General features: G+C 45.1%; 1 protein-coding gene across 1 annotated transcript in view; it reads left to right on the top strand.

Annotated features, from left to right (window-relative positions):
• Positions 1 to 22,227, top strand: part of kcng2 (potassium voltage-gated channel, subfamily G, member 2) — a 61,666-nt gene that overhangs the window by 10,824 nt on the left and 28,615 nt on the right. The window contains exon 2 of the mRNA XM_023960219.2: positions 7,954 to 8,821. Within this exon, the coding sequence (XP_023815987.1) occupies positions 8,051 to 8,821 (771 nt within the window). The 5' untranslated portion in view covers positions 7,954 to 8,050. The remainder of the gene's footprint in view (positions 1 to 7,953; positions 8,822 to 22,227) is intronic.

The following is a 22,227-nucleotide window of genomic DNA, read 5'->3' as shown; positions in this document are numbered from 1 at the left end:
GCGGACTATGCCCGTATGACACTCTGGTTGGTGTGCTGAGCCCACACTGACCTCGGCTGCTTTTAGTATGTGCTAGATATATTATTCTCCAAGTTAAATGGTTGGTTTAGAATAATTTTAATTTCAATTTGTTTATCACATAAATGTTTTACAAGATTAAAGCATGTTGAAGTATCATTTGAATTGCTCGTTGTTTTTTTTAGAAAAAAAGAGATGTGTAATGATTCACCACAGGACTGTTGTTGCATTGCAACACTTGACCACTGCGTCATGTACGGCAACCAAGATTGAATTGTGTGTCTGAGAGACTTTCAATAATATTGCCATTTGTCACTCTAGCAGGCGGCGGACAGGCGCTAGTAAACAGGCAAAAGCCTGTCCCTTCTTGTCCAGTGTGAACATCATTGGCCTTCCTAAACACGTGTCAAATGCCCAGCCAAAAATGGGAAAAAAATCCGAGAATGAAAACTTCAGTTAATGAGCTTCATTTACTGGAATAAGTGAGAAATGTTAAAGACTTCAGGCTTTGCTCTGATGGCGGGAGCATCTAACAAGACAATTAAAGCTATCAAACATGGGTGTTTCATCAGTGGCTGTTCTTCTATCTTAGTGGTGAGGATGTCTAGAAATGAGTGGATTTCTGCAGAAAAGGAGCTTTAAAAAGACCTGCAGAGCTTTCAGACAGGAAGTAAAAGCTGCCCGACCTCTGAGCCAAAATACTGTCTACTGACGCTAAAAGGAGCCACTTATCTTAAATAAATGTTTTTGTCCTGAGAGTGGCTGACAGCTCCTCTGCAGAACGGCCCGATTCTGTTCATGCCCCCCCTCAACTCTTTAAAGAAACTCGCTGAATTTGGTAGTGCTGCTTCAGCCTCTCAGACTGGCGCTGGCTCACTAAAAGCACATGCCCATGCTGCACCATCATGCGGGTGAGAAGGAGTTTAATAATGGGCTCTGTCACATTTATAATTTATACCATAGAAATCCATATTCAGCTTTGAACAGCAGAAATCAAATCAATATAAAAGCATCTCTGTAGGAGACAAACTGGACAAAATAATCAGTTCCTGTGACTCATGGTCTAATAGGTGCTCTCCATCTCCCCCCTCAGAGCAGCACATATGTCATTATTTTATAAGAAGAGCTCTTTCCGTGATTATTGCACTTTAACAGACCTATTTTGCGTCATTTCACGTTGCATTTTGAATTTTTTTTCTTCTCTGATTGCTGAAACAAGAAGCAGAGTAAGGCTTGAGGATCCAGCCAGAGCAGACTAAAGTTCACAGAGATGAAGATGAACTGAGTGCATTAAGGCGTGTGACAGTCATGCATGCAGTTATGCAAACACTCATGTAAATTCAGTTCGCTGAAGGACATGCAGGATTCAAATGAGCTCCGTCTGCGACAGAATTGACTGCAGAGAGAAGAATCAAACTTTTCTGAAAACACGATCACATCCAGACTCCTACAGCAAAAATAACAACAGATTTGGCAGCAGTGCTATACTCCCCTCAACTAATAATAATTCAAATCCAACAACCTTTCAGGTCACAGGGGACTCCAGACTATTATCCCTTAGTCACAAATGCCCTTAAGGGTGGATATGGGCTGTCTGCAGGTGAATAATGGGCAAACCTGCATGGGACATACAACTCATAGGGCGAAAATTTTCATTTTTTTCTAAGTGCATGATGTGGACGACAGGTCATACAGCGAACCCTAAACTACTCGTAAGGGTGTGGGTGTGTGCAGTCTGTTAGAAATAAGGAAATGTGACTGAGTGTCATACAGGCATTCTATGGAGGCCTTAATATCACCTGCACATCCTTTAAGAGCAGCCGCTCCTCTCTATGACCCTCTATGGACCTATAGCACCAGGAAGGTCAACGTTTGTACCATGCATTTGACTAAGTTTAAGATAACAATAGCAGGTAGCATGGGTGGTGTTTTGTGTCTAGGGAACTCCCACTGCTTTCCTGATGCACAGAAGAGGTGCAGCAGCTAAAGTCATGCAGTGATCTAAAATCAAGCTTTTCAGTGTCATCTCTGTCCTGCTGCTTTTTCTGAAGCTGTAAAAGTGTTGAATTAAGCACTTTTCCAGACTCGCTCCCTGAAAAACTTGTGAAGCATCACGACATCTCACTCTTGTGTGGTTGGAGAGCCTCCCGGCTTAAATTTATCCTCCTCTTCCCCATGAAGGCCGCTTCTCAGGGTTGAGCGTCCCGCTCAGTAAACTGCTCCTGTCAGCAGGTCCTTGCTAAGCTGGTGTATGCTTATGTGTGCGGATGGTGGTGTGTGTGTGTGCGAGTGCGGTGGGGGGTACAAAAAAGCCCCAGAAATGTGTAAATAGATGTAAATGTCTTCTCTGGACCCAGACTGACACGTTGGAGCAATCATGGAGTGAAGATGAGCAGCAGGAGGCAAACACCAGGGCTCGGCTATCTGAGGCTCATAACAGTTGATAAAAAAGTCTTTGTTTACAAAGATTTTCCAAATCAAAAGCGATTTACCATCTACAAAAGCTCACAGCATGCATGTTGTTCTGTGAGAACAAAACGACTTAAATATGCACGAAGGAAAGCTCAGGTTTTGTCTGGGTATTTTGTCATTTTGTTTCATTATTCTTTCATTTCTCGGATGTTGTTCTGTCATGTCTGGGATTTATTCGCATCTGAAAGTTCCTGCTTTGCATTTCCCACGCAGCAGAATGAGCGTGTACAGGAAACGACTGTACGAGTCTGGATGATGTCCTTCTGAATGTAGGTTATTGTTCGTCTTGGGAGAAAGGCTGTTTTGAATAATAGATTGTGTGTCTGCGTGAAATGAAAAATAAATAAACGATTACCACAAAGAGGAAACTTTGAATATGTGTCATAGGCTTGTTTGTGGTGATGCTCTTGTTGTCGTATTTGCCTCAGTCTGCTGTGATCAGGTCTCTGCAGTGATGCACATTAAATGCTGTGTGTTTAATGATGATTTGTATCAAATCATCATTTTATGTGCTCTGGGTTCATGGCTGCATTTGAAAGTTGACATCTAATGAGCATGCTCCTTTGACCAAACAGAGGCAAATCTGATTCAATCTAAAACTTGTTTGGATGACACCATCAGGAACAGTTACCTGGTGAACTGACCTGGCCTCCATTACTTTTCCCTCAAAAGGAGCTCCTCTTCAGTTCTGGGTCAAGTTCAGCATCTCTGTAGGAAGATTTCTCTGTGCTTCTTAAGCCTTAGTCACAACTGTTCTCACGAGTGGATGCAGGCTGTGTGGACTGAAGGTGAAAAATGAGCAAACCTGTACGGCAGCGGTCCCCAACCCCCCGGCCGTGGACCGGTAACGGTCCCTGGGTCATTTGGTTCTGGGCCGCACAGAAAGAATAAAAAACTTACATGACTTTCGTTTTATTTATTTCAGAATCTGAAAGATGGTTTATTTTGAAAAATTGCCCGGTTCTCTGTTACATCCGTCTATGTCACTCTTGACGCAGGCCAAGGCGCTCTTCTTGGTCACGTGATAGGTTAACGCTAAAATAAAAATCAGGAGCTAGCAAAAATAGTAAAATACAAATGTCTTTGGAAAGTTTCTTTAACAAGGGGAAACCGTCCAGCCAGGAGACAGAAGAGGAGCCTTTGACTTCCAAAAAAAGAGAAAGCTACATTTAATAGACAGTACTTAATTTTAGCACCATGAGTGAGGGAAGGGGAGAGGATGATGACACCTGTGCGATGTACAATGACAATGCGTGTCAAAATAAAAGCTCAGAGTTCCTCTTGTCACATGTCTGATCCTGATGTATCGTAGCGTTGCTACAATAATCATCAGCCCATATCTTGTAGACCGGTCCTTGAAAACTTTGTGTGATGTCATACCGGTCTGTGGCGTTCTAAAGGTTGAGGACCGCTGCTGTAAAATATCAAGGTTGTAGAAGGATCCTGTAGAGTGAAAATGTTCATGTGCCTATGTTTATGTGCATGCCATGAGTAACAGGTCGTAGTGAATGCTTGCACAAAATGCAAGTTAAGGTGAAGTAGGTGAGAGGCAGACTTGTCGTTTGGATTATGGATTTTTTTTTCAACCCCCTCATATCCTGCGCACAGTGCAAGGAGACTGTTAGTGTTGTTTATACACTGACCAAAAATATAAACGCAACACTTTTGTTATTGCTCCCATTTTTTATGGTATGAACTCAAAGATGTCAAACATTTTCCACATACACAAAATAACCAGTTCTCTGAAATATTGTTCACAAATCTGTAAATCTGTGATAGTGAGCACTTCTCCTTTGCCAAGACAATCCATCCCACCTCGCAGGTGTGCCATATCAAGATGCTGATTAGACAGCATGATTATTGCACAGGTGTGCCTTAGACTGGCCACAAGAAAAGGCCACTCTGAAATCTTCAGTTTTGTTTTATTGAGGGGGTCAGGGGACTCAGACAACCAGTCAGTCTCTGGTGTGACCACCATTTTCCTCATGAAGTGCGACACATCTCCTTGGCATAGAGTTGATCAGGTTGTCTATTGTGGCCTGTGGAATGTTGGTCCACTCTTCTTCAATGGCTGTGCGAAGTTGCTGGACATTGGCAGGAACTGGAACACGCTGCCGTATACGCCGATCCAGAGCATCCCAAACATGCTCAATGGGTGACATGTCCGGTGAGTATGCTGGCCATGCAAAAACTGTGAGGTTTTCAGCTTCCAAGAATTGTGTACAGATCCTTGCAACATGGGGCCGTGCATTATCATGCTGTAACATGAGGTGATGTTGTTGGATGTACGGCACAACAATGGGCCCCAGGATCTCGTCACGGTATCTCTGTGCATTCAAAATGCCATCGATGAAATGCACCTGTGTTCTTCGTCCATACCATAACCCCACCACCACCATGGGCTACTCGATCCACAACATTGACATCAGAAAACCGCTCACCCACACGACGCCGCGCACGCTGTCTGCCATCTGCCCTGAACAGTGTAATCCGGGATTCATCCGTGAAGAGAACACCTCTCCAACGTGCCAGACGCCATCGCATGTGAGCATTTGCCCACTCAAGTCGGTTATGACGACGAACTGGAGTGAGGTCGAGACCTCGATGAGGACGACGAGCATGCAGATGAGCTTCCCTGAGACGGTTTCTGACAGTTTGTGCAGAAATTCTGTGGTTATGCAAACCGATTGTTTCAGCAGCTGTCCGAGTGGCTGGTCTCAGACGATCTTGGAGGTGGACATGCTGGATGTGGAGGTCTTGGGCTGGTGTGGTTACACGTGGTCTGCGGTTGTGAGGCCGGTTGGATGTGCTGCCAAATTCTCGGAAACGCCTTTGGAGACGGCTTATGGTGGAGAAATGGACATTCAATTCCCTAGCAACAGCTCTAGTGGACATTCCTGCTATCAGCATGCCAATTGCACGCTCCCTCAAAACTTGCGACATCTGTGGCATTGTGCTGTGTGATACAAATGAAGATTTCAGAGTGGCCTTTTCTTGTGGCCAGTCTAAGGCACACCTGTGCAATAATCATGCTGTCTAATCAGCATCTTGATATGGCACACCTGCTAGGTTGGATGGATTGTCTTGGCAAAGGAGAAGTGCTCACTATCACAGATTTAGAAAGATTTGTGAACAATATTTCAGAGAACTGGTTATTTTGTGTATGTGGAAAATGTTTGACATCTTTGAGTTCATACCATAAAAAATGGGAGCAATAACAAAAGTGTTGCGTTTATATTTTTGGTCAGTGTATGATAAGTGTGCATTCCTTGCGTTCAGCCTGACTGTTAGAAATGAGAAAACAATCAGAGTGTGGTTTTTGTGGACAACCTACGGCTGTCCTATTGGTACTTATGTATCACCTGCACACCCCAAATGTGCGGAATTTGCACATTACGCAGAATTAGGACACACCGCCATACTAGAGTGATGTGTCAGGACACGAACAACATTATCCCTCATGCGTCGTGACTGCACGCAACTTATATTTTTGCATTACAAATACATCATGATATACTTACCACATGCACCACAATGGTATGTTCCATTTTCATGACATCCCTTGATGTGGCTGTACGAGCCTGCACTCCATTTAAGATGCAGCCGCTCCCCCCTCGAGCCTCCACGGGCCGCAGCACCTGTACCTGTAAACCCCCTGCAAGGATGCATGTGACTAAGGCAGAACTGCTGTACTTCTGCAGGGTATGATTCCAATTCAGTTTATTTTTTAAGTGCCATTTGTCGAGGTTGTCTTAAGTTGCTACCCACACACAAATTAAACCAAATTTAATTACCCCTTGTGCTATTTTGTGGGATCCATTGATGTGTCATCCTTCCCATGATGGACAGGATTCCATGCCTGCCATGGACATCAGGGAAAAATCAAAAATCACTGGGGGGAAAAAAGTTTAACCCTTGTGCTATCCTAGGCACTTTAACATTGGGAGTTGGGTCATCTAGACCCACTAGACAGTGCTCTGAACCTTTTTTCTTCAATGATTTGTGATCTTCACTGGTGTCCATGGATTCCATGAAATCTTTCCACCTTTATCCACCTTTGTCATGGTAGGGAGAACACGTCAATGGTCATCTTGACCCCATAGGATAAGACAAGGGTTAATGCGCTTTCTTGTGGTTTCCACATGACCCCACTCCCAACATTACTGTGCTTTGAATAAATATCACACAAGAATGTTACAATCCATGTCAACCCAGATCATTTCAAATAAGCCAGACTTTTATAAAACCCGTGTCTATTAAGTGAGTAACAGATTTGTTGTTACCTACAGATTACCAGATGAAAAGGTTTGGGGTTTAATCCCTGTACTGAGCAAGCAAAAGGCTACAAGGGAGAGGAAAAACTCCTTAAGAATTAAAGTTAGGAAGAAACCATCAGCAGAAGCAGACTCAGTCGGGGCGACCTTCTGCTGTGACCGGTGGGAGTCTAAGACGACAGGAAAGAGACAAACAATCTTGAAAAATACAATGGTTCATATAATTCAGCAAGTGCAACAATGACACAGGGCAGACAGTAAGACACAAAACACCTGGAGCGTGTGTTGGAAAAAGGCATACAAGTTAGTAACAATGACATTTGATTATGGGTAAGACAGAGAATAGTCAAAGTTAAAGTCTACTGTAAAGGTAGGTGTTGAAAGCACCCAATTCACTCCACGCCTTCAGCATTTAAACTGAAGGCTGTGCCGCCATTTTAGTTTTGGAATCCTAAGAACGACTGCAGGTGGAGAACAAAGTGTTTGGAAACTTTGAGCTCTGTCTGATAAGGAGGAGCTTTGCTGATTTATGCCGATAGTTAATACTGATAATGCCGGTAAAATAATTTTAACAACACTAATTTTCGTTTTGTTTTTTTGTAGAAATTTGTAATCCTAAAGCCCCACTCCGATCACCTCTGATTTATTTTCAAAGTGTTTCCAGTTATCCTTTAATTATATGTATGCAGTAGTTTGTTAGAAATTCACCTCTGAGTTAAAAACTTGTTAAAAAACACTAAAAACACAATTTTCATTGGAGTGCATCTGTAATGGATGCCAATGAAGAAAAGCCAACTTTGTTAAAAACAATAACCAGTTTTTATCAGAGTCCTGGGATACATTTTGGCTGCATTCAACAAAGCATTGCCTAACAATGTGTGTAAAAGATTTTTGTTACATATTGGGGTTGATTTTAAATAATTCTATGGCGATTCATCTTTTAGCTTTACCTCAACTGATCAAGCTTCTGTTTTTTCGGAATGCAGTACACCATTCCATGACTGAAGGCTGTCATTTTACCTGAATTCGCTTCAGTTGGATGAATTGATTTGGTGATTCTGTGAGGGAAAGTTGTAAAATGAAAATCTTTCTACATCCAACAAGCCTCGAATCTTACAGACTAAAGACATTTTGCTGCACAAATCTGCCATGCAGTTGACATGGTTGTTTCCTTTTTGCTGTCAAACAGAGACAAGAGGGGTGAGAACCCAGCGCTGCCTCCACAGATGCTGTGAAGACCTCTCGTTCCATTGAGCAGGACTGTGTCCACCGGCAGAGCTGCAGGGATGTACCAGGAGGTGGCCTTCCTGGCAGGGAGTAAAGAGCAGCAGTTCACCACCTTCCACTTCAACCGTGTGGAGAATCCACAGGAAGTGACCTCCAAAAAGGGTTTGTTCTACAAGCGAGCCCAGCTCCTTCTCCACCAGCAGGATGGAGGAGACATCGGCTTGGCTGACAGAGCAGCCATCATTAACGTGGGGGGCATCAAGTACCGCATTCCCTGGTCGACTTTGGATGAGTTTCCATTGACCCGACTGGGAAAGCTGCACAGCTGCAGCAACGAAGCGGAGATCATGGACGTGTGCGACGACTACGACGGCAGCCGCAATGAGTATTTTTTTGACCGAAGTCCGTCTGCCTTTCGCATCATTGTGACTTTTTTGGCGGCGGGAAAGCTGAGGCTCCTGAGGGAAATGTGCGCCCTGTCCTTCCAGGAGGAGCTGCTCTACTGGGGGGTGGAGGAGAACAATCTGGAATGGTGCTGCCTCCGGAAGCTGCGCCTCAGGCAGGAGGAGTACAAAGAGCAGCTGAGGCTGGAAGACGAGGAGGCCGAGCTCACCTCACCACAGTCCTGCGAGGAGAGCCAACAGCCTCCTGGGGGGCCTGAGGAGACCTTCACAGGGGGCTGCATGAGGAGGCTGAGGGACATGGTGGAGAACCCCCACTCTGGGCTCCCAGGAAAAATCTTTGCCTGCCTGTCAGTGTTGTTTGTAGCCATCACTGCCGTGACGCTGTGTGTTAGCACCATGCCTGATCTCAGAGAGGAGGAGGAGAGGGTGAGTTTCTTCTCATTTCATTTCCCATGTTTCCTCTTCAGCACTGTCCTATGCAAATCATGACTAAATCCAGCTATAAAGGTAGCTGATGTCGCCTTTGAGAACTAGGGTTTCCAAACGTGGAGGCTGAAGCTTTCGCAGCCACAATTCTTCTTAAGTTCTGAGGCAGGCATTTCTACAAGCCTCCTGCGAGCAAAAAACTGCTGCTTCAATAAAAAAAGGATTGATTTCCCATTTAAAAAAAAAACAGATTGAAGAAGACAGTAATTACAATGTGCAAGCCCCAGAGAGTATTACTTTGTTGAGCGAGAAATGGCAAACAGCTTTTCATGAAGCATGACAGCCTTTTCTCAAATGTGGGCGCACCGTTCTCTGTTGTTTGGACACAGCCTCAGGGTGGCGTGCTGTACGGTAGCTGCAGTGGATTTTATCATGCTAATGAAGCAGCACACATGCACGGATGACACGGATGATGCCTCTTTCTGCGTGCAGTCCTGTGGGACTTTGTTGTGTTCACACACATGCAGGAAACTCTGCATTCATGATTATTGAAATGAATAAATGTGTTTGCGCTTGCTTGCAAAATCCCACAGCCGTTCAGCAAATAAAATAAGCCTATTACGGTTATATAACAGTGATTATGTATTGGTTTTTCATATAGCATGCTTCCCCTAGACCATTAGATCAGTAAAACATTTAGCAGACATCTGATAGAAGTTTGACTTTTCATCAAGAAGTTAACCTTTTCATTTTCTGTCACAAACACAGAGGCAAACCAAAAGTATTCCGTATAAAACTATAAATACAGTATAAAATATGGATTTGTTCACTTTTACCTTTTAAATAATAATAAAAGAGAGTTAGCCTTGCTAGCTAAACTTACTTAGCTTATTTTAGTTTTGTCACTTAGGATCTTCTCATTACGAGACTAGAGCTGTGACTGTGTGGGATTTTTGATCACCGTGGTGATGAACCAGCAGGCGGCGCGGTGTCGCAGTTACCTGACCGCATTGCAAATGAATACAATTGCAACGCAGTATTCTCCATTAACAAATAACAGTAACAACTAACTACTACATCTCTAACTAATGAACTAACTATATAAGTGTGGTAGAATGACTGTGTGTGTGTGTCAGCGCGCTGCGTCGTGTGTAGGAGGAAGGAGCACACACACGTGTGTTGGTGGTGCGTGTTGATTGTTCTGCAGCGGACCGCTCTCTAGCTGCTCTCTGGTACAGACATCTTCTCAGAATATTATAAATTGCTCAGTAATAAACAGACTGCAGACACTTTGTCGCCTTTCTGGTAGCCATGAAGCCTGACACCCATGAAGAACACGGGGCAGGAGGCTCTGCCTTTAGATTAGATTAGATTTGCTTTATTGTCATTATCCGTTGTACAATGAGATTGAAGCATAGCCATCAGTGCAATAATAGCAAGGAAGGAACATCGTAATACAATATCACACAAACAAACAGTATATACAAGTGTGCAAATATAAACTGTAATGAAGAGACGGAAATTTCTGTTGTAGAATGAGGATGTGTGTGTTCTGCTGAACTGCGCGTGTGTGTGTAAGTAGAGGGAGTGCGCCGCATGCAGCGTAGAGGGAGTGAGAGGCGCGGCGCCGGGAGTCAAAAACAGTAATAAGTCTGAACACAGGACTAGCAGAAAAAGTAAATTATCAGCAAAGATGAATGTGTTTAATGTGTTTATTGCAGTTCCAATAACGCACTGTAAGCAGAACTTTCCAAAAAAAAAAAACATGCGGTGATGTGATGCGGTGAGACTAACTTTTTTGGACAAATAAAGACCCACACCAATGAAAATGATATTTTTCTTTTTTTTATTATACTGTATTTATTCCACAATGGGAAATATGTTTTCCGCATTTTTTTTTTTTTTCTTTTCTAACTTGTCCTGTCCAACAGCTGGGCAGACAGATGAGAGCTGAGGGCCTCTTGTGTTGGACAGATTTTACTTTAACAAGAGGGGTTATTAATCTTCAGACAAACCAAAGGTATGTCTGGATAAACCCCTTTTGTAATTGAGGCCAAACTTTATTAATTTCAATCATGTCTGAAAATCTTTGGTGTTGGACCGGACGGAAAAGGAAAGAGGGGAAGAAGAGAGAGGGACGATAGAGAGAGGGGGGGTAGGGGGTGATAATAGGAGGGGAAGGGGGATAAGACCATGAAGCAGCATAAAGCAACAAGTTTACTGGTTGTTAATCATTATGGTAACGTTCAAATGTAGTACAATAAGGGCGGAGCCTGTCCACACACACACTCAAATGTTATAAACACACCTGCTAGCTGCAAAAAATGTCCACCTGTCGACATATATACAAAACAGATAGTGTTCACACGCATACTTATGCCTTAAAACCAACTAGTGTGAAATATTTCAGTCATTCAGTCATGCAAACTGTAAGTGCAAAGGTGAGCTAACACCTGTGCTCAGGTGAGTGTTTATGTTCTTCTAAAATGGATGGTGGAACGTGGAAAGAAGGAGGGAGAGTGCCCAGCCATCCCCACCCCAAGACCCCCACCGCAGCAGCAGCGGCAGCCGGAATCCCCCCAACGCCACACGGGAACCGGCAGGGAACAACCGCCGCCCGGGCGACCAAGCCCGCCACCCAGGCCAGGGCCAGCAGGACCGCCGCAAGGCCCCCAGAGCCAGAGAGCAGGGAAGCACGGAGGGAGAGAGAGCGCCGCCCCAGCCCAACCAGGAGAGCAGCCCCCCCGCCGCGCCGGGAGAACCCAACGCAGGGCCCCACCGGAGACGGACGCCCACAGCCCCAGACGAGCACCCCACCACCACCCAGGAGTTCCGGGCATCCCCCCGCCCCAACCCCAGGTACGAGCCAGGACCCCCCAAGGGAGACCCGCTCCGCGCTCCAGGCAGCCATCCGCCCGGCCCGCGGCTGGTCCAGGGAGGAGCGGGGCAGGGGCCCGCCGCCCCCGCCCAAGAGGGGGGGAACCCCGGGGAAAAAAAAAGAGGGCCCACAAGGGGTGTTGTAAATATGGCCCGACCAGGCTCGGCCACAGTTGGAAATATGGCGGGGCCCAGCGCCCAGGAGCAAGGACCAGAACCCACCCCCCAGGGACACGAACACTCCCGGCTCAGATGTAATGTGAACCCCCCCGCCGCGCGGAGAGAGCACCGCCGGGCCCAGGAAGCCGGCACCCCGGGGACACGGCCGCCGTTGCAAAGGGGCCCGTACCCCCCACCAGGGAAGAGGCAGGGGACAGATGGTCCTAGGTCCCACCTTCCTTGCAAAATGTGTGTGCGTGTATGTGTGTTTGAGAGGGTGTGTGTGTGCATGTGTGTGTGTTTATGTTGGAATGTATATATTGAGGGGGGAGGGGTGTGTGTGCTAAGGGGGGTGCAGTTAAAATTGGCGGGTAGGGCACTGAGGGGACATCTCCTGATTACTCACAGTGACGTCCCCTCACCCTCCCCACCAAGGGACCCTAAATGTCTAAGGTGTGGTTAAAATTGGCGGGTAGGGTGCCAGGAGGACATCCGCTGCTTGCTGGCAGTGATGTCCAAGCACCCCCCCTACCAAGGGCCCTACATGTCTAAGGTGCAAATAAAACCGAAAGAGGGGGGGCCCACTCCATACGGCAACCATGGGAGGGGGGCCACTGCCTAGTAAACCCCCCCCCCCAAGGCTCATCGCAGGCTAAGCCCCCCACCCCCTCACCCTATTATGAGGTTATATGAGGAAGGGGGTAAGTTGGGGACAGCTGGTAGACTGTCCCCCGGTGGTCAGACAGCTGCCCCCCCCCCCCCCCCCCCCCCCCAGCAAGGGGGCCAGGCCCACCCAGCCCAGGGGCCCCACCCCCGGAGGCGCCGACACCCCAGGCCCAGCACCACCCCCCCCCACACAGAGAGAGAGGAGCCAGAAAGCGTCGGCCCCCCCCAGGAGCAAGCCCAGGCCCCCACCCCCAAACGCCGGCCCTGGAAGAGCTCTGGTCAGGCCTCGACGGGACCGAGGCAGCCGACCGGCCGGGGAAACCGCCGATGGCCTCAGCGGAGACCCCGACCCGTCAACCCCCCCTGCCCCGTACCAATAGAGCCCCCCCCCCTCCCCCAGAATGCCCCCCCACAAGGCAGGGCCGACAAGACCCCCCACCCCACCCCCCCCCAGACCCCGCAGCCAAAGCGGATGACGCCCAGAGCGACCGGGGGCCCCAAGAGGGCTGTCCCGTCCCGCCCCAGAGCCAGGAAAGGGCCGATCCCAGCCCCAGGTGTAGGTGGGAAGCCCATCCAGCGCCGCTGGGCCCCCCCCCGAGCAGCGCCCCCCGCCAACCCCCCCCAGCACAGGCAAAGGGACCACCCCCCCAAGCCAAGCCAGACCACCACCCCACCCCCCCACCACGCACCCCCACACCCAAGCCCAGAGGACCACGCAGCGCCCCAGCCCGCCCAACCCAGGCGCCGGACCCGACCCCCCGACCAACGGAGCCCCCACCACCCCCCGCCAGGCACCGGAGGCCCCGACCCCCACCCCAGCCCACGGCAGAAGGGCAAGGAGCGGCGACGACCAGGCCCCCCCCACCCCCTAAGTCACGGAGTTAGCTATGGGAGACCAGAGAGACTGAGTTCTTTCAAAGTTACTTGAACCTTGGGCTGACATTTTTTCCAAGCTGATATGATCAAGCAGCAGATTTCTGTGTTGACTTATATTTATATTTTTCTTGCTTTTCCAATTTATTAAAATAGTTTTTTTAGCAATGCAAAGAGTTATGAAAATGATAGAGCCTAATCCTCCTTCTACATCGATGGCACTCATGTCACCAAGCACACAAAGTGACGGTGAAGCTGTGATTGAAACCTTAAGCCAGACTGATAGATCGGCACATACCTGCTGCCAGAGAGCCTGGACAGGCGTGCAGAACCACAGTGCATGCATGTAATTGTCGGGTAGATTACTGTCACAGTGCTGACAAATGTCTGAGTTACTGAGACCCATCTTGAACATCCTCTGTCCAGTGTAGTAAATTCTGTGAAGAGTTTTGAAATGGATTAGCTGCAGATTTGGACTTTTTGTCAGTTTAAAGGTGTTTAGACAAAGTTCTGACCAAAAGCTTTCATCTGTGCTGATGCTCAAATCCGCATCCCATTTTGTTGTCGGAAGTGAAATATTATTATCTAAATTACATAAAAGTTTGTATATTTTGGAGAGAGTTTTATTCATTGTGAAATTGATCAGAGTGGTAACTACATCTGGTAGCTTTAAATCGTTGTCTCTGTATTTAAACTTTTTAGTAATAATTGATTTAAGTTGCTGATATTCCAAGAAGTTATATATTCCATGTTTGTCTTGAAGTTCCTGGGGAGTTATGAATCTTCTATCAATAATTATGTGCTCTAGTTGTTTTATGCCCCCTGCTTGCCAAGCTGGGAAGTGGATAATCTTTTTGTTTATGAGGATGTCTGGGTTGTTCCAGATGGGTGTCATTTTGCACGGTTGAATTGATGATTTTGATATTTTGAGAAATTCCCACCAGGCTGTTAAGGTGGCATTTATATTGGTACTTTTGAAACAATCCTGTCTTTTAACTATTTGGCTGATAAATGGAAGATCTGACAGGTTGATCTTTCCACATAACGCCTGTTCCAAGTCTAACCATGAGTTGGTTTCTGGATTATTTTTTAACCATTTTAAGATATATTGTAATCTATTTGCAAGAAAGTAATTGTGGAAGTTAGGTAATTCTAATCCTCCACAGCTTTTTGCAGATTTTAAAGTTTTTAGACTAATTCTTGCAGGTTTATTGTTCCATAGAAAGCTTGATATGGATGAGTCTAATGTTTTGAACCATTTTAATGGCGGTTGTGTGGGAATCATTGAGAAGAGATAATTAACTTTGGGTAAGATTTTCATTTTTACCGTGGCTACCTTGCCCATAAGGGACAGAGGCAGGTTGGTCCAGCGTGTTAGATCGTCCTGTATGTTTTTCAGTAATGGGGTGTAGTTTAGCTGCACCAGTTCTGATATTTTGGGGGGAAAATAAATACCTAGATATTTTATATTGCCTGATTTAACTGGTATTGTGGGTCCTTGCTCCGCATTACTGTTCAGTGGTAATAAAACAGATTTATTCCAATTAATGGAATAGTCTGATATAGAAGAGAATTCATTAATGATTGTTGCCGTTTCATTTACAGAATGTATATTACTTAAAAACAGTAATATGTCATCTGCATAGAGACTAATTTTATGATGGCTGTGTTTGGTTTTAATTCCTTTGATACTCTCATTCTGTCTTATTGCTGCAGCTAGAGGCTCGATAAATATTGCAAAAAGAGAGGGGGAGAGTGGGCAACCCTGTCTAGTTCCTCTTCCAAGAAAAAACCTGTTGGAAGTCTGTTTATTAGTTCTAACTGATGCATTGGGGTTGTGATATAATATTTTGATCCAATTGATGAATGCTTCTCCAAACCCAAACTTATGGAGGGCAGCAATGAGGAACTTCCAATTTACTCTATCAAAGGCTTTTTCAGCATCCAGTGATAGTATAGTCATTTCCTGGTTTTTGATGGTGGCAAAGTCTATTATGTTAACGAGTCTGCGGACATTGTCATCCGAGTGTCTGCCTTTGATGAATCCAGTTTGATCAAGGTGAATTATGTGAGGAGTGACTTTTTCTATTCTCTGTGCTAGTGCTTTGCAGATAATTTTTACATCTGCATTAATTAAAGAAATGGGGCGATAGCTTGAAGGACTCGTGGGGTCTTTGTCTGGTTTTAGAAGAAGGATAATGTTGGCAGAGTTCATGTTAGGTGGTAGAGATTGGCTTTCATTGATAAATTTTACCGTTTTATAAAACGTTGGTGCCAGTTGTTCCCAGAATTCCTTATAAAACTCTGCTGGAAAGCCGTCGGGTCCTGGTGCTTTGCTGTTAGGCATAAGTAACAGAGCTTCATGAAGCTCAGACAACGAGAGCGGAGAGTCTAAATTTGTGATTTGATCTTCGTTTAACTTGGGCAGGTTTATATTGTTAAGAAATGAGTTGATGCTTTGTTCTGATGGATCGATCTGTGGTGTGTATAAGTTTTGATAAAAGTCTTTAAACGCATTATTAATTTTTACCGGGTCATGGGTGACATTCCCTGTTTTGTCCATAATAGAAGCGATTGTTGATTTTTCTTTATTAATTTTAAGCTGATTAGCTAGAAATTTGCCAGATTTATTCGAGTTTTCATATCTTTCCAGTCGAAGCCTTTGTATTTGAAATTGTGTTTGTTTATTGATGATGTCATTTAACTGCAGCTTTAAATTTTTCAGGTCGCCCAGTATGTGTTCCTGTGCAGAAGCAGCATAAGCAGTCTCCAGGGTTTTGATTTTATTTTCTAATTCTAATAAATCTGCTTTCTCTTTGCGTTTTTTATGCGTTGAATAAGAGATGATTTTCCCTCTCATGACTGCTTTTGCTGTTTCCCAAAGAATACTTGGTGATATTTCAGAAGTATTGTTGAATTCTAAGAAGGTTTCCCACTCTTTTTTAAAGAATTCAATAAATTCCTGGTCTTTTAACAGAGACGTATTAAACCTCCAGGTTGAACCTGAGGGTGTGGGTACTTCCCTTGAAATAGTAACAGAAACTGGTGCATGGTCACTGATAATAATTGGATGAATGTTGGAACTTTTAATTTCTTTCAAAAGGGAGTTACTGACTAATAAATAATCTAAACGAGAGTGTGAATGATGAACTGGAGAGAAAAAGGTGAACCCCTTAGTGTTTGGGTGACATGAGCGCCAAGCGTCGCAGAGACCCAGATCATTCATGTACTGCTTTAGAATACTTGCAGACTGCCATGTACGCTGGTTTGCTGCTGTGCTGAGTCTGTCAAGTTCAGGGTCCATAACAAGGTTGACGTCTCCTCCTATAATGATTGTGGAGTCAGAGTGAGCTGAGAGTGAGGTGAAGAATCTGTGAAAGAAGGAAGAGTCGTCAACATTCGGACCATAGATGCTGGCGATGCAAAAGTCTTTATTCTGAATGGATATATTAATGATTACAAATCTGCCTTCTGGGTCAGTTACTGTGTCCTTATGAGTAAATGTAACATTTTTCTTAATCAAAACTGCAACCCCTCTTTGTTTGGAGTTGAAACTGGCAGAATACATAACTGGATACTGGGAACAGCACAGGAGATTACCAGCTGATAAAGATAAATGGGTCTCCTGCAGCAGAGCTATATCTGCTTTAAGATCATTCAGGTGATTTAACACTTTCAATCTCTTTGGTCCAGCGCCAAGTCCACGCACATTCCAGCTAACGATGTTAAGACTGTTCATAGCTGTTCTAACCGGGAGAGTGCAAGGCTAAATAGTGCGTGTGCCCGTCCGTGTGCGCGTGCCCGCTGTGCGTACCTGCTACACTGACAAGCGCTGTGCGTAGGAGGTGGACATGTCTTGGCTGTGAGCTGCATGTTGCGTGCGTCCTGTGTGAGCCTAAGTGAGGTTTTTGCAGTTTGTCAACGTGTGTGTGCGGGATTGCGTGTGCATGCTCTTATGCGCGCTAGTATGCGCGCGCGCCCGTTCCGTGCATAAATAAATACTCACCGTGGATGCGTTGACTTTACCTGATTCACATATGAGGACATGGGAAGGGGGGGGGACAAGAGAAAAGAGAGAGGAAAAGAGAAAGAACAAAAAACAAAAACAACGAAACAACAACAGAAACATGAATGTGAGAGAAAGAAAAAACACTTTTCCTGAGAGGTGTGGATTATTGATGATCCGATTATTTCCTATTCAATTAAATAAGTTTGCGGGTTTCTTCTGGGCGGCGCAGATGTCAGTGCACCTCTGAAAGCCTTCAGCACAGCCAGGGTGTTACCTCTGGGTCCCGGAACAGCTTGCCATTCACAAAAAGTTTATCAACGGCAACCACCGCGCGTGCTCCAGCAGACAGGTGCTTCCTCCTCAGCGGGAAGAGGATTTTCCGCCGGCGGAGGATCTCGCCTGGAAACTGATCATTCACGCTGTAATGTGTGCCTTTCAGCTCGCGTCCTCTGCTTTTTACCTGCTCCTTTTGTTTATAATGTTCAAATTTAGCAACAATAGGACGGGGACGCTGATTGTCCGGCCTTTTCCCTCCGAGCCGGTGAACCCTGTGGAAGGAGATCTTCTGGACTTCCTCCTTGGGGATCTTCAGATGGTCTTCCAAAAAGGACCTCACCGTGGCCTCGGGGACTTCTCCTGCCTCCTCTGGAACCCCGGAGATTACTAGATTGTCCCTCATGCTCCTTGACTGAAGATCCAGGAGGGTTTCCTTGATTGATCGGTTCTCCTCGGAGAGACGAGCGGTGTCGCTGCTCAGAGTCTTGACGGTCTCTCTGAGGGCCTGGTTCTCCTCTGCGAGCTCCCGCACCTGCTGCTGGCTGAATTCCAGAGACTCCCGCAGACCTTGAAATTCTCTATGGAGGATCTCCAGCAAGTTGAGGCGGCAATCAAAGCTGGAGAGCTTTTTATCAATCGAGTCCAGGATATCGCTCACGCCGCTGCCTGGAGAGGACGCAGCCCCGGGAGAGTCCTCAGGCCGTCCACGCTTGGAGGAGGGGGTGGTGGTGGCGGTTTTGGGTTTCACCATGACGCAGGTATTGTAGCACTCGTCGATGTATTTCTCCAGGTCCTCCAGGCTGACAGAAGCTTAATACTCTTAACAGGTTATGTTAATTTGCCGGAAATATTTTAATATGGCGGAAAAAATGAAAACAAGATCGAAAATGTTTGTTCAAATGCTTACGCGCCGCCGAGTCGACTCACCACACTCGTCTCGCTGGGTCTCGCGATACTACAGCATCACGTCTCCCTATGTTTTCCGCATTTGACTCATCCCCTGGGGGAGCGGGGAGCTGCAGCCGAACCGCGCTCGGAAGACAGTAGCGTTAAGAGTGCTTGTCGAAGGGCCCTCACTGGGTGATGTTAATTGCTCGCCATTGATATGGTAATTGCCCCCAGTACCATTGTTCAATCGAAACCTGGTTTCCTGCGTGGTAGTCTCTCACTTTACCAGCCGAGCTACCCAGCCGCTTTTAGTGTTTGGACTAAATTACAAAAGGTGTTCATACAAATACACACATTGTAACAGAAGATCCAGAACCTCCTGTTGTAACAGTAAAATATGTCTAACACTAGAGGCCCACAGCTCTCATCTGTCTGCTCAGCTGTTGGACAGAAAAAGTAAAAGTTAAAAAAAATCAACTTGTTTAAACATAAAACAATGAGTTATTTATCTTTATCTGCTCAAAAATTTGAAAGTCAGGAGTGACACTAGTAGTATTGGTGGTTAAAAAAAAAATCCCTTCTAACATTTTTTAAGCCACGGAAATCATCAATCTTCTTGTCAGAATAAGTTTTTGAGTTTTCTGAACACTTAACAATTGAAAATTGAACATTTTATGCAACATTTTCAGCTTGGCTTGATCAATAGTCTCTGTAATTAGTCTGCTTACCGTATTTACTATGGAGGTGTGAGGCTACATAGAGACCTAAGTGACTTTTTTGTTCTGCGTCAAAAAATGTGCAGCACTAAACACAACTTTGGTTGCTTTGTGGGATTTTTACACATGCCTCATGAAAAAAGTCTGCAATGCAATGAGACACTGCATTAAAAAAAAGAAAAATTAAAATTACGAGAATCAGGGGATAACAGAATTTACTATCTTTTACCGTGTCCTCTGCTGTTTTGAAGCCCCTCCCACTGGGGGCTAAATTAAGCTGATCTCTCATCATATCTCCATGATGAGGTCGAGAAAAACTTTTTGAGCTTTTGAGCACGTCGCGCTGCATAGATACTAAAAGTCTCGTCTCCTGACGGGTTTGCACACACGTCCTGAACGTGAGCAGAATGTCTTTGAAGTATGTGTAGTTGTGATGACCTGAGGTGGGAAGGAGAGCTCAGTCTCTGAGGTAGAAGGGCTGGATGAAGGAAGGTGTTCCACCTCAGAAATCTCAACTAAAGTGGGTAGGGTGGAGGTAAAAACATGCTGTAGGTCGTCGTTGTGGACATGATGGAACACCACTCCCCGTGACTAGGAGGTGTGATCGGGAAGTAATACTCTCCTTTGAGACAAGTGCTGATGTTGACCAGTTCTTTTCCTGATCTAGCTTTGTACCAACTGTGGGCCCTGGATGTAGAGCAGGAAAAGGGCTTGTTCAGTATTCTCTGCTGCATCTCTCTGAATAACCTCCTTTCTATCTCACACTCCATCTTGGCTGGAGATTCTTCTCCATGGCATTTCTCTTCAGAAGCTAGGTTTTAGAAAATGACACAGGTTTTCAGATTTTACCTAAAAATGTCATGATCATAACTAAAAGACCACTGGGAACCACCTATCCATTTACCCATTTGGTAAAATGGGGTTGCCTGAGCCTAACATGGCCAATGTAGGGCACAACCTGGACAGGTCACCAGCATGTTGCAGGCCACACATTCACACCTAGGGACAATTTAGAATACCCAGTTAACCCAGGAAGAATGTTTTCTGGAGCCGGAGTGCCCGGAGAAAACGCACGCGTGCACAGGGAGAAAATGCAAACTCCACACGGAAAGGGTCCCAGCTGGGATTTAAGGTGAGAGCACTTAGCCCTGAACACTTTCACAGTAGATCAAACGATGTTCTGAGTGAGTCTTTAAAGACTAAAGACACTTAGGGGCCTGATAACATCAGAAATGTATTGGTCTTGTTATGAATTAATGCTATTTTAGCTTTTCCCTAATGCATTTTTAATGGTAAAATAGAGCTATTAATGTTTTTATCTTAAAAAAAAATTATACTCTGTTATACTATCAATTTAAGTAGTTAATTAAATGCACAATGAATTCAATTAACGAAAAACTGCCAAATTCTTCAAAAGAGAATTTTTTCATTGAACACTTCATTATATTTGGAGCGCATGTAAAGCTAATTTCTGTCTCTGAAGTCTGTAATATCTTAGTAATTTCAATTTGACATAATAGAAAAAAGAAATGTAATTATCTTGTAATATTGACTTTTTTTTAATAAAACCCTGAAAATTGATGCTGCTGTTGGGATGAAGTAATGAGGAAATGGAGACTTGTCTCTGCTGAGTTTCAGGTGTGAGAATTCTGGGTTCAAGTCTGTAAAATCCTGTGTCGATCTCCCTGCTGATGAGACACAAGAGGATGAGGACTAACAGTTGAAGTAAAAATTTGTCTGGAGATATAATTAGACGGAGCACTTTTACTAAGATCTGTAATACAAATACACAAACACAAAAGGAAATTTGAGAGCAAACAGAGATTTTAGTGGGAGAGACAAAAAAAGAACATCTGATGGCGTCAAGAGGGAAATCGCTAAAATATCAACAAAAGACATGCTTTTGAGGACGGCACAGTGGCGTAAGGGTCAGCACTCTTGCCTTGCAGCAAGAAGGTGGGGTTTGAACATTTAAGTTATAGAATTCGTACATTGATGTCTTTTTCCATCAACTGCTTGGTTTAAATCCTTGTTTTTTTCCCTCCAGATTTTCAAAGTTGATTAAAAAAATCAAAGCGCACATTAAGTAAAACAGAAGCTTTTCCTTCTTCATTAAATATGGAGAAGCTGCTGCTCGCGCTGTCAGGCACAATACATTTCTTTGAGAGGGGAAAGTCTTTGTGCTAACCAGCACTAAAAGATCCATCCTAAATTTTTTCCCAAGGAGTTTCATGGAAGTTCTGCAGCACCATGGACTTGACCTGATCATCAGAGTCTGACTTCAAAAAGCAAAAGATAAAGTTTGAAGTAGCTCAGCATGAATGATGTCTAATGCATCAGTCTCAGCTCGTGATGTGAATGCAGAGAGCTTCCACTTGTTGCTGCGCTCAGCTTTTAGCTTGCAGGAGGAGAAATATCACCACCTAAGCTTCTGATATGACTAACAGCACATGCTGTCACAGTCCACGCCGAGTGGAGCAAAAAGGCATTATAAAGCCCCTGCCCCGCGTGTCAGCCTGTGGAGCTCCTCTGCGTCTCACTAATTCATCGCCTGAATGGCGTCAAGCAGGGAAGACTATGATTAAAAGAGAACCCTGCAGCTTCTCTGTCAAAGTTATGCATTCATCAGTGAGGCAGAGGAGGGGCGGGCTGCCATTGTTTGAGGAGTGTCAACTTCATACAGAGAATCAATATGCAGAAAACAAAGACGGTTAAAGCGGAGTCAAGAAACACAATCTCACCTGCAATGAAGCGTCACCGGGCGCCTGAATAAATCCAGTTTTAAAAACTGAAATCAAACCATACAAGTTTTGATTCTTATGGCATCATTGCACCTGCAGCTAAAAAAAAATCCTGAGAAGTCTCCGTCTTCCCACCATGAGAGCCGAGAAGGTGTTTCATTAGGGCTGAGAGTCCTGAACTCAGCTAGATCCAGTAATGAG

Source organism: Oryzias latipes, chromosome 11, assembly GCF_053564925.1.
Source record: "Oryzias latipes strain Hd-rR chromosome 11, Olatipes_Hd-rR_3.1".
Lineage (NCBI taxonomy): Eukaryota > Metazoa > Chordata > Actinopteri > Beloniformes > Adrianichthyidae > Oryzias > Oryzias latipes.
Note: the sequence above shows the minus strand (reverse complement) of the source record. Positions and strands in the feature narration are given on the sequence as shown.